This window comes from Saccoglossus kowalevskii, chromosome 19 (assembly GCF_978046115.1).
Source record: "Saccoglossus kowalevskii chromosome 19, keSacKowa6.1, whole genome shotgun sequence".
Taxonomy (NCBI): domain Eukaryota; kingdom Metazoa; phylum Hemichordata; class Enteropneusta; family Harrimaniidae; genus Saccoglossus; species Saccoglossus kowalevskii.
Window position 1 is genome coordinate 21,550,151 of NC_140659.1, and position 17,183 is coordinate 21,567,333.

At 35.4% G+C, this 17,183-nt stretch overlaps 1 protein-coding gene and 1 pseudogene across 1 annotated transcript; one reads left to right on the plus strand and one right to left on the minus strand.

The window, feature by feature from the left end:
• Positions 1-1,590: 1,590 nt before the first annotated feature.
• On the minus strand, positions 1,591-7,021 carry LOC100366969 (neuronal acetylcholine receptor subunit alpha-10-like). Its single transcript, XM_002735985.2, has 6 exons — positions 6,934-7,021; positions 6,420-6,559; positions 4,390-4,434; positions 4,124-4,233; positions 2,495-3,045; positions 1,591-2,096 (listed from the first exon to the last, which is right to left on the minus strand). Exons 1-6 carry the CDS (start codon positions 7,019-7,021, stop codon positions 1,591-1,593), a joined length of 1,440 nt encoding a protein of 479 aa, XP_002736031.2.
• Positions 7,022-10,615: 3,594 nt separating this feature from the next.
• Positions 10,616-16,196, plus strand: LOC100367124 (neuronal acetylcholine receptor subunit alpha-9-like; annotated as a pseudogene).
• Positions 16,197-17,183: the final 987 nt, after the last annotated feature.

The window sequence follows — 17,183 nt, forward strand, 5'->3', positions numbered from 1 at the left end:
CTGTGATTGTAACGATAAATGTATCGATTAGTATTTTCAATCATGAACAGCTTTATATATTCATGTGTGCATATACCATGTACATATCGTAAGTTTCGTAACCGATGAAATTAAACATGCCCTAGTTAGTAAACTGGATGACTAGACAGGCCTTAATTCCCTGTATCTAATCAATATATTTGTTTTCCTTCGTAGCTATTGTTCTGTTGGTGGTACCTCAATGTTGAATCCCATCTAGTACGGTGATTACCACACACCTGTAGAAATTTGCGTATATTCTGAACGAGCCCTTAAAGTCTCTAATAATACATAAATATTTAGAAATGTTACGAATACAATACAATATGAAAACATTAATTTAGGTTGTTACTTCTTTTTGAGATACCTTCTGTGACGGACGTTTGCAAGATGAACACTATTATATGTTGTGTGTTCAAGTAAGTTTTAACTTGTGTCGTTGGCAAGCTCATTCAACAGTTGACTCATATTATCAGTATGTAGACAGATAGCATGTTCAACAACAACCGAAATGATAATAATGATGATTTTTGTTCATGTTATCTGTGGAAATACATTTCAAAATGTGTCTCTTACAAGCACTTTTCAATAACCAGATTGTGTTTTGCGTGAAAGCATACATCATGGTGAAGACAATTTTTATATGTGTGTCCAGTGAAAGCACTTTTGAAAGTTCTTCGATAATTAACGCACTTCTAGTATATTTCTAGTGGAAACACTTTAAAATATGTGTTTCTAGTAAAAGCACTTAAAAAAGAGTTGTGATAATAAGCATTTTCCAATACATGTCCGTAGTATACGTTCTTCATCTGCTGATTCTGCAATCTCACCAAATCGTAAAATATTTTTTTTCCTTTGCAGATTGAGGAACTATCAGTTACCCTTGAGAATGCAAATGCTTGTTAGACGCTTGCATGGAAGCCATTTCATTAGAACGTTCATTAACCTCACTGCACGTGTTCTTCATATCCGTTCCTAAGGCTGATTTTTCGCCATCTCGGATCAGCAATCTGTCAGAAAGATTGAGCTCTTGGGAATTCTGTCGGTCATTGGCATTAAATTTAAAAATGTGAAATACATTTATGCGTTTTTGCTGAGCACTCACTGCCTGAATATGAAAAAGTTTAAAAAAAAGTTTAGTGACTCTATAAAATGCTTATGGATATATTTATTTGTGTAATACTATCTCGTATATATTGAGACTTTACGTTGTTCTATATATTGAACTCACTTCATAAAATATGCTCATTATTGCGATAGAAACGCACATTATATTCTGTAAAAAAATGATTAAATTGTAATTGTTGTGCACGTAAATTGCATGTGCAAAAAAAACTATAAAACAGCTTATACTACTTTAGACATTCTATACAGACGTCAATGGTAGTAAATTTGAAACGGTGCATTAAACGAATGGCTTCTTAGTGTTTTTAGAGACTAGTTTCCTCTCACGTCATACAGGGCACGTCATCGCCATGCTATACCCAAGTATTTATATCGTTATGGCACAACCTTGGCAAGTCCATACCTCGTATATATCACGTGTTCGGCACGTGTCTGCTGGGCAACATCTCAGTATATATCACGTGCTCTACCATAAAGCACAGCTGATACAACCAATACGTAACAAGCACATATCAGCATCATCATTCGGTCGACAATTTTTGCCACGTGGTGCCATTCCCTGATAATCTTTTGTCGCTCATTTTTTTCTTTCACCATGAAATTCAAATAGTGCACTTCGCGTAAAATCTGGTCTAAAGTTTCTTCCGACTTTCCGAATGACGAGGTTTTTTTGTCCTGTAGCTTAAGCAGAGAATAGGAATTCACGGACAGCGGTCGTATTGGAGCCAGGCTCTCGCGTATTTTACTGCCATATTCATCCATAGGCTGTAGTGAAGGGAAGTACTTTCTTTTGCGCTGAAGGCACACTAATGGGGCTACGTATTTGAAGAGGATTGTCTTCAACCATGCTGGTACTTCCTTGGTTTCTGATTGATCATAATGGATATTCAACACAACCACTGACGTAAGACATGATCCGCCCACCATTGATATCATCGCAGCAAAATGTTGTGCTGTGAATTTAAAATAAAGTTATGTTGAATTTATATATATATATATATATATATATATATATATATATATATATATATATATATATATATATATAAAGTTATGTATTAAGATTAAGTGTACTGTCTTTAATACAACACATCGCCAATAATGAACCCAACGTCGTGCTTATTTTTGTACTTATAAATATGTAATTCATTAGATTTTTACTAGCTTTTTCCGGTTTAAAAATGAATGCTTCAGATTCAGTAGCAAATGTAAGGATTAATTGTTAAGACAACAAATTGCTGCTCTTCTATGAAATGAAATCACCCAAGCCATTGCAACAATCACCAAAACCTTTAATTTCTCGAGCATGCGTACTTCATACATCTATGACAGAATTCATAAATTTGCATACCAATTACGGGAATTCCACCGGCAATGGGCGGCATTCCTTGTACTATCATCAGATGGAAGAATATCAACGATAATAAATTAGTGATGCAGAGAGTAATCTTCTCTCCTGACTCAGCTGGCAGACAAAAACCAACCAAAGTGGAAGCCGAGATCAGTAAATTTGGAAAAAGATAATTAAATCCGTAAAACATAGGGTGTCTGTGAAAAAATAAAATGAACGTGACGTCAGAGAATGGTGCATCCGGGCAACAACCGTAGTACACCTCGTGTTCCTCTGCAAGTGTGTCAGCCAAATCCCATTCCATATTGTTGGCGTAGTCGTTAAGGTCCACGTGACCCAGGTCACTAACCATTTGTACCATTCGTGTATCATAAGCCCAGGGACCAAATTTCAAATAGCATGTCTGTTCGTCGAACGGGTAGTAGTATACGTCCATAAGACAAGAAGCTTTAACTCTAGCGGGCGCCATCCAGAATACGGATCCATTCGAACTGACGATGACGTTATTTTCATCCATACTTAATACCTCCTCTACGATACTATACGAAACACTGGAAAAATAAGCGTTAATAACATGAGTTACGACAATGGTCAAGTATGATGATCGTCTCATGCATTTTTACGAGCTAGCCATTTCAGACGTTATTTTTGGCGTCTTTTGCGTAATTCTGTAATTCTCATGCTTCTTTTTTGAACCCAAATCACGCTTCATTAGGCACTATGTCCGTTGAGCAAAATTATGTTTGTCGATTTCAGTTGACGTTTGGGACCTACTTTCAAACACGGAAAACCTTGGTATATCAGGTATTTAGACCTAGCTAATATTAAAACTACTTCCCAGCCAATCAAAATCGTGCATTCACATGCTTACACACAGACTGCTGAACTATAATTATGAATATTCATTGGAAGCGAGTTATTGAATTTAATATACGAGACTAGATTATTACGTGCCATGTCAACTATGTGTGAGAGTGCGTGCAAAGTTTATTACTAACCGTGGTGTATGTCATTTACAGACGAGACGTTTAGTGTGAAAGATCACTGGTATTTCTATCATAATGACGTTTGCCATGTGATTATAGAAAGGTTATCGCCTTACATAAACTTATTTCGTAGAGCCGGCTGATATTTGTGACGTCATTGGCTGTACTGTGATGTCGGTCAATGACTCCTAGTATCTGACAGCATTATAGCCATTGTTGAATTCTGACACAGCTGACAGCGATTTCAATTTATAAATTAATCATTGATTTGACGATGTGTTTAATTCTATTCTGTGACATTTTAAGAATTAATCTTGTAATGATTATATTTATATTAAAGCAGGAGGGTCGTCACCTGCGCACGCGCGAGAATTGAGTCCCAAGCGACGATAACAACACACGCTAAAAACGCAAAGGCTCATCGGTAGACGCTTGTTTGTAAACAATGACACGCTATGGCCATCTGACGCATGCGCAGGTGCCGACTTCTCCGCTTTAAGTTAAGCATTCAATTTCGTCATTTACAGATAATGCTTTGATTAGCAAATAACCATGGCAGACTCAGTGACAGTGACTATTGTCAATTCATATTTCTTATATTGCCTACATTATTTGCCATTTATATAACGCGTACACTGTTTACCTGTTGTATAGTTTTATGTCCGGTTTCCATACCAACGAGGAGGGCAGGATTATTTGATCAATTCCGCCGTACCTGTGTTGTTGCCATGATAGAAATTCGTCTTGCCATCGCTGGTAAGAATTCAGAAAAAAATTATAAACAATTAGAGTATTACAGACCCCACTGTCACATGCAGAAGGGATTATTTCAGTGAGTACGAGTATGTACGCAAAGGACTTACGCTGATATCTACACGTAAGCTACACCACGTAAGTATATATTCTTACCTGCCTAATCCATACAGATAGCACGATGTACTGTTCTATTCCCACCTGAAATGCGAAGAATTAAATAAAATTTTAATACATCGTCTTCCGTGTTGTGGCTATGTAATGATGCGCTATCTTAGCGTCGCCCGGCTCGGTTGAGGATACACACGTGATAATAATATAAATGCGATATTTACTATATGGGGCCGCCATCTTGAATGCGGCATAAAACTAAATAAGAGACAAGTTGTGAAACGCGTTTTTCAGATTCCGAAAATCAGGACAAAAATGCCAACTTTTCACAGAAATACGATCCGTTGGGGGTAATATAAAACCAACCGATAACAAAATTCGGTTGAATTCGTCGTTTTTGTATGGAAAATCCCTTAAATACGAACACTTAATTACACGAAGAACATAGATTTGATTTTATTATTACGTGTGCGCCAGCTGACTGTGGTTGAGAACAAGCACTCGCGATCGTTGACCTTAACCTAGGTTCTCTCGAAGGTCACATCGGCTAGTGAAGTTATAGTGTTTATGCTAAATATATAGAACAAATGTCGATTTATTATGAGATGTGAAAGGTCGCTACAACTTTATGTGGAGTTCAACTAAAATTAAGCTAATATATAAATCCCGTCGTTGTAAATGTGTCATCATTTTATTAATACTACCAAATGCATCTAGGAAAGTTATTGACACTCCTGAGATTTTCTTCTGATTGAAACTTCTCTAAATTTTGTCTTAATCCTCAACAAATTAATATGTGAGTGCACAAGAGACAACGCCAGGCGTGGCAGACGTATATATTAGTCTTTTTCCGTACATCAATTTTGCAAACCATCGCATACTACACGTAACCTTCCGTCCGGCTCATACCGTACATACGATCAAATTAACATTCACAATGAAGAAGAATACGTCGGCATAAAAGCAGTAAGAACAACATTTACTTGGTCAAACTTGACGACAGCACAGCGAGGAAGGGCGTGAAAGTGGCGGTTGAAATGTGCCATTTTTTTTCTCCTTTTGTTTGTTTCATCGAGCGGGTAATTTGCTCAGTAGATTGCTATCAATATATCGATATTTCCGTCAGACACGTGTAGCTTTTCAATACATTCTAAATTAGTCAACGCAGCTTAAATACATTTCTCAATATAAGACCACTTATAATTTCATCTTTTGTTAGCCAGTGTCCGAAATTAGTCGTGATATTAGTCCATTGTAAGATAATGTATACCATGGGTATTTTGGCTATTGTGACATAAAATTACTAATTGTATTGCTTGAGGTCATGACCGGAGAAGTGACATATATGTGAACCTTCGGAGATGCCGTCCGATCATTAGCGAAAACGTGCGTCGAGTCATTTATCATTATTGACATTGGTATGTAAGCATACGTGGTTTGTTTAGAGATGAATACTGGTATGCGAGTAAACAATCGCGCACTTGATTTTGAACCTCACAGTTGCGACGACAATGACGTCAAGCTGGAGACAGTTGTGTCAATACCATATATGGCCAGCCACGCGATCGGTATCAACGATTAATAACAGTATTGGCTTTGATACATAAAGTAGATACGAGTTGTAATTGGTGCAAAGTTGTGTGTAGCACAGATAACGGCAATCCGATTGGTGGATTTTATTGACTAATAACTAGAATTCGCAGCGTTTCTGTATTAAGGTATATTTAAGGGCGGCAGTCGTCGTGCCGCGTCCTGTTCGATATGGTGACTCATAGCGACGTATACAACGAGTGCGACGACCACCGCGCTTTAAACTGCAGGCACAGTCTTGCCCTGAAGTCAATAGCTGTAGCTGGGGTCGTCGGAGTGTTGCCGTGAGGCGGCTCTACCTGGCAGAGAGTGGAAAGAGTACCTAAATCTGCCTGGTGCGTATAGTTATTGCATGAAAAGACGAACAATCTCGATTCCCTTATAAAATAATAATAATATTAATATTAATGACGTTAAATGGATAGTACACAAAAGTTATTGTACCATGCGGAGGGGGGGGGGTAATAACTCGTGCCCATACTCACAAATTCAATAAGCTGATTTATAGCAAGTCCGTACGTCACCATGGTAATATGTGACGTATTCTGTACAGGTCGAATGTGCTTGGTATAGTTCGCCATCAAATCACCAAGCAGTGCATGCTTGTGATTGGTGCGCATGCCGTCTGAAATTTATAAAAACAGAATATTGACTTCAATTAGAATATAAATTAATTGATATACACTCTTACATATTATATAAAAACGATATAGTAATTCAAAATCAAAATAAATACGTTAAGTTATGTTATGTTGTAGAAATGGACTATAATCATGAACCCCCTAAAGTTCACACATCTGCTTATTGTATACCTCGATTATTACGTCAAACTTTGTTTGAATTTCAACATCGTTTATTTGGGGGAAAGTCATTAGCTGGAAATTACAGTTTATAATGAAACCTCCCACCATAGCGTGCCATATCATTATTATATCCTATAACATTTTTAACAAAAGAAATAATGTATGTTTGTGTGTGAATACGTGAAATTCGACTTACTGTGCTGAGTTGAGGCATTTGTATCTGCTAGCACGAGTGCAAAGGCTAACACAATGAATGGTACAAGTGTCTTTGATAGTATCTGCATTCCAATGTAGTATTTAACCGATTCCACGACGAGTATAAAGCCCTGCTTACGGTTAGCATCAGCTGTCACAACTGCGTATAAGTCTGTGTAGTGTGTTCAACAAATTGTCCCGGGAACATTCATAACGCTGTCGGTGACGAATGCAAATAGCGAATGAAGATGGTCGTACTTGCCCCTGTGAGTGCATGACCCTATACATCATTGCGTTCAAGCAATTGATATGTACAGTCAACATTAACCTAAGATTTTAATATAAGCGGAGTATTTGATTTACACAGGAGAAGATAGCAGTGTCATAGTAGGGTTCTCTGACTTATCGTCTGGATTCCATTCAGATGAATTTATGGAAAGTCGCCTTAGTATTACATCTAAACACTGCAATAAATTATTCAATCAGAAAAATAATAGTCGATGCCAATGTTCGTTTCGTTTACAGGGGAAGAAAGTATTACGATTTTGATGTAAAATAGAATATAGACGAATTGATCAGCTCTTGACAATAATCTTCTATTACAAACCAAATGTAGTTCACTGTGTTTGAAATTTGTAAAATATATAAGTAATCGTTATATTACGAACGTTAATATGCGTCAATTATTGCCGAAATATGCAATTATATAAGTCACGTGTACATTCTAAATGAACGAAACTTGTGAAGACGAAAACAACAGGATCCTTAACACTTAATAATCATACGATATATGACTCGTCGTACAACGAAAAATCAATAAACGACGTACAATATAACTAGTCAGAAACGTGGGGAGGGAATAGTGCCCACCACTATACCAAACATACTACAACTGAACATATAGATTTATTCCACTATAAGTACGTACATATAGGCTCTATTCAATTTTTATAGAACGACTCAGTGGCGGCGGCACAGAAGGAGAAAGGGGGCGGTCGTCCCCTAGAAACAAACAAGTTGAAACCCTCTGTGTCAGCAACATTTGCCCTTAAAATGCATGGAATAGTGTTTCAGAGGATCAAGATTTCAACATTTTAAGAGGGAGCATGCCCCCGGAAGGGTAAGTTTATTTATTTATTTATTTATTTATTTATTTATTTATTTATTTATTTATTTATTTATTTATTTATTTATTTATTTATTTATTTATTTATTTATTTATTTATTTATTTATTTATTTATTTATTTATTTATTTATTTATTTATTTATTTATTTATTTATTTATTTATTTATTTTATTTATTTATTTATTTAATTTATTTATTTAATTTATTTAATTTATCTGTTGTTGGTCTTAGGTGTTCTAGATCACAATAAAAGCAAATTTTTTTAATGTGTCACCGAGCAGAGTTCCAAGATAATGAGATATTATTTTGCCAATGGTTAAAGGCCTTGAAACAGACAAAACATTCCATACCATGTATTTCTTACATTTATATCTATATGTCAATTTTTGATTTATTGTAATTCGTTTATTATAAACAGACCATATACGTATGTCATGGCAATTAATTACAAACTTTGGAACAATACTTTAAATTATCAATTGTTATTTATAATGTCTTTTCAATTATTTATTTACTTATATTCATATGTTGTTGATCTCTATCCCTTATTTATAATAATTTCAAACCCACTTTTTTGTTAACAAAACATGTTTTGACATGATATCAACAGATGACATAATAACTACTATGATGTTGAAATATTCAATGTTCGGCATTTTGCGAGAAGATATTTAAATTGCACAAATCGTGTGTCATTCATTGCTGGTGAACTTTGTTTTTCTGCGTTTTATTAATCTGCGTTCTTGTATTCATCAGTCAAACCATGGGAGACGAAACTGTATTTTGCGTTTCAGTGACACATACACAAATCAATGCATTTTGCCGAGGTCATAAACGAGACTTCTCGGTAAAAATCATACACGGGATCGTGAAAGGTGTATATGTACAACGAACTCGCGAAACCGTGCACTGATTCAGGTGACGAGTAACGTGAAGCACGTTTGAACCATGTGTACCTCACTTCTAGCAATGTTCCTGATCATAATATGAGACCAAGATGGCGCACCCATTATTTGAGCAGAAATCGAGCCAGTGTTTGTACAGCAGAGAGAGTATTTGTGTTCTACAAGAATTACACGAATAACAATGTATTTGTGAAAAATGGTCAAAAGCGTATGACAATGCTCAATGACAAAAATAACGTAAACGTAAGCAGTGAATTACAAATTTAAATTAAACAAAAATACACTATTCAGCCACCATGGCATCGATATTTATGTTAGAAAAACACCCAGCGTTCCGGAAATGTTTGAAACTTCACTTTAAGTAGTCTTAATTAATATGGCTTTATCAAAATTGAAATCGCACACAACTTTGAATTACTACATCATTTCAGACATGAACGTTTCTTTAAATGGTTGATTAGTTATCCTCAGACTATCTAAAACGCGGGTAATAAGCAAATAAATCCAATGTGTAAATTATGAGTTGACCCCTTGAAAACAGACATTGTTCATGATTGGCAGGTTGGTGACTGATTCAATAACCTTTCTATTCAATGCTTATTTGTGCGACTTGTGCAGTACAGCAATTATACTACCCCCTCTACGGTAAGTTTTATTATACGTTATTATATACAGGGTCCAAATTCGTTCTCGAGATGACATCATAATACAGAAATATAAAGAACAATTGTATTCAAGTGTTGTCTCTGAAGTAACTACGTTGTGTCAACACCAGTAGATTTGTCAGGCAACAAAAATGTTGTTTTGTGGATCTCTGACTACTTTCGCAGTTATTGTCCGTCACATCACATACAATATAACTTATAACACAGGTAGGTAGCACAGCACTCTTAAATTATTTTTTTTGACACTCTGGCTGACTATCATGATTGATATAGCTTTCTCTCGCATTTACGACACTGAGTTTTTATATTAATGCAATAATAGTATTATCAATTTCCCCATAATTATCGTATTGCCTTATTTACGCAGTATAATGTTATAATTAATTTCAGATTAATAATTGAAACAGTATAATTAAAACAAATAATTGAATGACTGCGTTAGCCGCTCCGCGTCGTGTTCGATATGGCGACTTATGCACCACCAGTTTACACGAAATTCGAACACGAGCTGCGCAACGACGACCACCCTTTACTAAAATGACATTATAAAAATAACATTATGACGTAATCTGCTATATGCGCTAACCAAGTAATGGACGAATTCATTAGTTACAAAGCCGTCATCGCTGCGCGCAATCATAATCATGCTCGTCGTGGACTATAGCATTTGATGTGTCTTGCGCCGTCACCCTCCCTCTCGTGTTCTACTTGTATATTTTCTAAAGGTAAAGTACTTTACGCAATTCTCAAATCTGTGAGTATTATTACACTTTAACTTTAAACAATGAACCATCACGCAAGTTTGCGTTCTTAACTATTATTGTTATTTACTTGCCGACAATAATTATTCCATGTTGTAGTTTCTAAGATGCCAATATCGGAAATGTACGTTTATAAAAACAAAGTAAACAATATAGTTGAACGTAATCGCAATCGCAGTCGTTGTTATAGTAGTTGTATTTAATCTAAATTCCCAATATCCCATTATGGCATCTTGTTTTGACCATGAAGATATGGATCACATGTTTAAGGTCACAATATATATTTTTGATCTTCATAGTGTTGACATCATGCGTGCTGGTACCAGTATGCTTATTTACATAAATGCATAACAGTGAAAGACATAAAGCCGGGGGTGTTAGAAACGTTTTATAAATATAAAAATGACTGGTAAAATTCAAATTCTGAATTCAAATCCAATAACGACATGACGACATCATCGTGTTTCTAATAAAATGTATAACTTAGTTCAAAACCCATTCATTTTGAATAAGTGTGCGATCGCAGTTGCTAGGCCATTTGAAGGCTGTTGATCGGTATTTACGAATTGTTATAAATATGTTTATAAACTAAGGTACTGTAAGAGCTTTCTGTGGCAATTTGTGCTTCTAAATTATATGACCATTTTTTCCCCATCCGGGAACGCACAATTAGCCTGCAACGAAACGATCTAGACACGTTTTTAAGTAAATATTACGAGATCTAGAACTAGCATTTTACCATTTAGATTACACCAAACTCTAACATCATACAAAAAACGTAGTCGAATTTGTATTTGGTTTTATCGTGATAAATTAGCCTAAGATGAGGCTGCCTACAGCATTGTCATTTTTTCCAACGAAGATGGAAGACCAATACACTTACAAAAAGTAGAAAAACCTGAATTTCTGATAAGATAGAAATATAAATTATCTTGATATGAAGATGAGAGGAGGGAGGGGCATTGTTACAGATTACGCTTACCTGGTTTTACTGGCGGGCTTTGTTTTACATATTTCACCAGTTTTCCAGAATTTATAACAAATCAAAACTGTAATTTTTTTAAATGTGTCCTAAGACATGTTATATGTTTTCAATACATACAATATTATATTGCCATAGTCTTATATTTTATGCGTGGTTTCTTGTTTACAGTTTGCATTAAAAACGACACATTAACGAAAATTGTCAATTTTTAACCATCCACAAGTCTCCATTAATGAAGATATTAATTCTAACGATAGGATATACTGTATAATGCAGTTTAAAACAATCGTAGACACTAAGTCACAAAGTTTTATTGAACTGGAGATTAAGTTGTAGACATCTCGCATATTATTTAATTATTTTGTCCTGTGTACACAGTAATAGTGTTTTTGTAGGTTTACGAATATTAGCCAAAAAGCAATTCATTTTTCCGATGTAGTAGAATATAATTAATTTTGACATTTGGTAAACACCCTTGTGGTTACTCAACATAATCATTGAAATATGATTTTCTATACAGGAGTCAATTACTAGGGTGCGTTTGAGTGTGTTTTAATATGTTCATCATGGATGGAATTTTGTGATATTTTGAAAATAATGACCAAGTAACGAAGAACTTTGAAATGATCTAAACAAATGTATGCAACTAACACTAATCATATATATAACTTAGGTGGAATTTCTAACGTGCCTAATATGTTCCCATGTTTCAGACATCGTTACGCAATTTAATGTAAGGTCATTGAACGTCCTTGGGCAATATAAAAACAAAGTTTAATGTTTGATCCAATCAAATCTATATATACATTAGTGAAAAAAAAATAAACGCGGATAATATAATTGTTTAATTGTGATTATCTGCTTTACAGTAGCCTTCGAATGTGCGCAACGCCTACCTTTTATTTAAAATTAGTCAAACAGTCACATTACAAATTTGTAAAATATCGAACAATTACCACAATAGTCTACGCTTGGGGTATGTATTTACAGATATGGTGAATATAAACATCCCGGCATTTCTTGTCATTTTAAAATAATGGCTCCCCGTATTACATACAATTAATATAGGTATAGAGGTATGAATAACGGGGGATACCGAGGAATTATATATAAATGTCATCTCACGAAATAAACATAACTTTTCTGTTGTGTATTATCTTCACGTTGTTTTGTTTCTAATTTTTTTCTAGGTACATCTATAAAGTTTTGTTTCATGTCAGGTGTGGTTCATTTCGTTAATATTGCAGCTGAAATAAACATGGCCCATTAATTGGATACAGTAGTGATTGCGTTAATAATATTTCATAAACTATTCACATTTGAATGTGTTCATGGTGAGTTCACCTTTTCTTATTTCATCATCAATATTTGCTTCGTATATCAGCATGTTATTTTGAGTATGTGTTTTTCTTATGGCACATATATATTGACAAGAACTGTCTGTTAATTAGTATTTTGTCAAACACTTTGAAAAATTGTATTGTATGCCTTGAATAAGATTAAGAATATCTGCAATCTGGACTGAGAGTATGGTGTTTCTATGACTATATGAGTACATTATTTCACGTTTTGCGTCTATACGTTTTCTACCTTTCCGTCAGGCAAACAGCCCAAGGGAGTGTCACTTGTTGAAGATTTACTGGAAGATTATCACAGTTATCTGCGCCCAGTTGTTAATTCGTCATCCGTTGTCATGGTTACACATGGCATAGCAATATGTCAAATGCTTGAACTGGTAGGAAGATATATTTATTCGGTTGTACGTTTATGCCCCGGGTTTATGAGACCTGTGTTTCAGAGAATATAGGCCAGTGATAGAGCCAAGGACTATGCAGACAGAGTTAGCCGTTTTTAAAAGACAACAAATACTAGTTAAATTTGTATTTGTGTTATAATACCGCCACCACTTTGTGTTTGACGGAGAAAGTCTAAATGTTATATGGAAATTAGTGTGAACAATTGGGCATTTCGAGATAGACTTATTAATTAGAGTATTCTCTATACGATTATTTATGTCAGCGGTCATATAGATTTGAAAACTTTCAGGTAAAGACACTCACAATTAGTATGCGAGATATATTAGGGAAATGTTGCTTCTTCTTTTGTGTTTTTACAAGATATATCATAGGTTATGGAAGCTAAATATGATATAATAAAATTCATGACCTAAATTATCATATTTATTAAACATTTGATGTAGTACATTCACTCATGGCTTGGGATATCATCCATATATTATTGTTACACTGCAGAATCGCACATTACAGCTTTATTTGTTTATTGTCAGAACGAAAGAAAACAACAGCTGTCTTTAAACGTATGGTTGCGATTGGTTAGTGGTCTTATGATACCCTTTTCAAGAATAATAATTTCTACAAATTCCTGATATGACCCCTTTACTTATTGTCTAATATGATCATTTTTGTATAAGTGTATACTGTATCTGATTTGTCTAGAAAAATGGCCCATACTTATATACGAAACGATCTGATCCGATCACTACTCATCTACTGCTTATCTGAAAGTTGCACCTCCACGTCTACCTGGCATGACGTATATGGTCAAAATTGTATGCATAACTTGTTTAATATCTGAGTAATGGTGGTGAACCCGTACACCATCTTGTACGTGCAGTATTGTGACGTAATGAACGTTTAAAACCGTCGTAATAAGTGAGTGGCGTTAATGCGCATGCGTAGAACTCGACATTAGCTACCTAGCTCATTATTTTGAATTCTGTAATCAATAAAGTCAGTCAAGTGAGTGGCGGGATTTTCAGTTTAGAGTACGTATGCCCTTGCACAAACTACTGGTGATATTACCCAGATATGAAATCCACTACGGCAACGTAATCTAGATATAGACATGGTACCAAAAGGTTGCTTGACTAACCAGAGAATTATTATATAAATCGGTAAATATTCTAGAAATGGACTGACGAGTTCTTGAGATGGAATGCGTCAGAATATGGAAACACAGAGATAGTCAGAATACCATCAGAGCTCATCTGGCGTCCAGATTTGCGACTTTACAACAAGTAAGTCTACTACCATACCGTTTCCTTGATATCGCCCTGGAAAAGAAATTGAGCAACAACCATTACTAATTTTGGTATTAATTCATTCTATTTTGTTCATTTATTAGTGAACTTTCAAATTAATCGGGTAAGCTTCAATAGAAAAAGTGCATGGAAGGGAGGCATGAAGCCTGGAAAGAAATCTGTCAAAATATTCTATGAAAATCGGATAAAAAGCATTCTTCAAAAAACATCATTTCGACCGGAGAATGGCTTGGACAAAACAAAACAGTACAAATGACAAATATAAAAATCGTGAAACTTTGGCCGGTTTAGAAGATCCGAGAGTACTGGCGTCACACTACTACCAGGGTAGTCCCCCCCCTTTGTTTTAGATGTCATTATTATTCATTATATATTGTTCATTCTTAATCATGTTTTATTCTCAGTGTGGACGAGGAGTTTGATCGTATCGATAAGACGTATGCGATGGTAAGCAGCAATGGTTACATAGCTTGGAACGCGCCAGCAATATTCACATGCTCCTGTCGTATCGACGTCACACACTTTCCGTTTGACACGCAAGTCTGTGAATTAAACTTTAGCTCGTGGTCATATAATGGCCACGCTCTTGACCTCCGTAGTGATTTGGATGCCGCAGATCTGTCTCAATTTATGCGAAACGGAGAATGGGATTTAGTCGATGCGCCCGCCGCACAAATGCTGTACAGCGCCATATCCTGTGATCACATACACAGTGGTGTTTAAACGAAATCCTGAATTCTATATCAGGAATCTTTTGATGCCAAATATAATGATATCCGTGCTCACTCTCGTCGGTTTTTATTTACCACCTGAGTCCGGGGAGAAGATGACGCTTATGGTCACTAATTTGCTATCGTTGGTAGTATTTCAACAGGTGGTGACCCAGAATCTGCCCGCTACGTCGGATGATCCAATCATAGGTGAGCTTTTGTTTTTAAATTATATTGTATTTGATATAGAAGCAGTATTTACCCCGTTTTGCGGTTTTTATTATCTGGAAAGAACAAAAAACCCGACGCACAGTGGTGTTTCGAATTCTGCTTCGACTGCACGCGAAACACAATAACAATAACCTAACAGTTTGGCCTGCGCATAGAATAAATGAATATTTAAATTAACTTGTTTTATGTAAACAATGCGGCAAAGAACGTAATTACAACTAATTGTAAGAATTTTGCGAACATTTCACACCTATGTTAACGTTGGTTGCCCTGTTTGTTTCAGCCCAATTTATTAATGGAATGATAATTATGGTGGCGCTGTCGGTCTTTCTAACTGTGGTAATCCTGAATATTTACCATCGTGGAACGAGTTATGTACCTCAATGGCTGGGAAGAGTGGTCTTCGGTTTTTTGGCACCTGTGGTATGTCTTGGCTGGAAAAAGAAGGTGAGCGAGAAACACTCAAAAACGCAAAGTCCTATATCAGATGGATGTGACCTTAAATACGGAAATTGTCAAGAACACGGTGGGGTCAGTTTTGTCAATTTTCAAAGTCAAATCGAGGAGAGAGGCTGTCTAGCTGGGAACGGCTCGATTGTGATCGGTAACCTCAGACAAATTAAAGAATCAATGACGAGAAGCCAAGACCTAAATAAATCAGCACAATCAAGCGAAGTTCTGGTAGAAATTCTTCGAAGAATCTCGGAACTTACAAATGAAGTAAAGGAGAAGCGTCATCATCATAACCTAGTCTGCGAATGGCAGGAAATTGCGAAAGTGATTGATCGGACATTTCTGTGGTTGTTTGTGGGATATTAAATAATTTTCACTGTCGTGATGTATTATCATATGATGGGGAAAATATGATCATGATGTCCGTGCTTATGGTTCATATTCACGTTCAAATAATGTCAAAATTCACATTTATTTCGTGTGACATCATATTGTACATCGCATGTGAAAATCGCATGAACAAGGCCTTTTCAAGTGAAATCATGTCTCTTCGCTTTCCAAAGAATATTGATAGGTAATCAGTAAAAGAAAGTAAAGGCTTGATTATTTGAATACAGAAAATATTTGGTTAAGTCAAATGATTCAACTAAAGCGTGTGAATTAAAATATCAAAAGTTGATCCCCCTAGCCTTGTTTACAAAAGTCCAGAAATTCTTGTCAAAAAAGCTTCATTACTTTGCACCCCCACCTAAGCAGTTCTAAAGTATTCTTTTTCTGACAAGGATTACTTTTGACCCTTCTTAACTTAATTCTAAATAGATATCTGTTATTTGTTAGAATATAGATAGTTGTTAGGTGAAACACTGTTAACTTAAAACTTTTTTTTCTATTGGTACTTAATTATTCAACATTATTTTGTTGCTGGTAAAATAGATTGCAAAATCTCATGATACTTTTATGTATTTTATATTACTACTGTTTTTGAAATACGTTTTTAATACTCGAAATAGCTCACAGAATTTACAGATGTTTGCCACGTGATGAAGGTTACATCTGACATTATTTGTCAACAGATTGTTGATGTGCCGAAAAAGAACCATCATTTTCAGTAGATCATTCATATAAATAATCCCACCACACAGCCAATTTATGAAGCATATCAAATATCTAGAGTCTAATATTGTCTCAGTATTCTTTATTTATTTCATGCTGTGATCACCATCATAACAATTTCTGTTGTGTTATTATTCCTAATGTGATATCTTATTGCCTCAAATAAAGTCGTGACTCCAGTTGACTGAATCGAAAAACATACATTTCATGTATGTATAGAGTAAATCTGAAACACCGAAT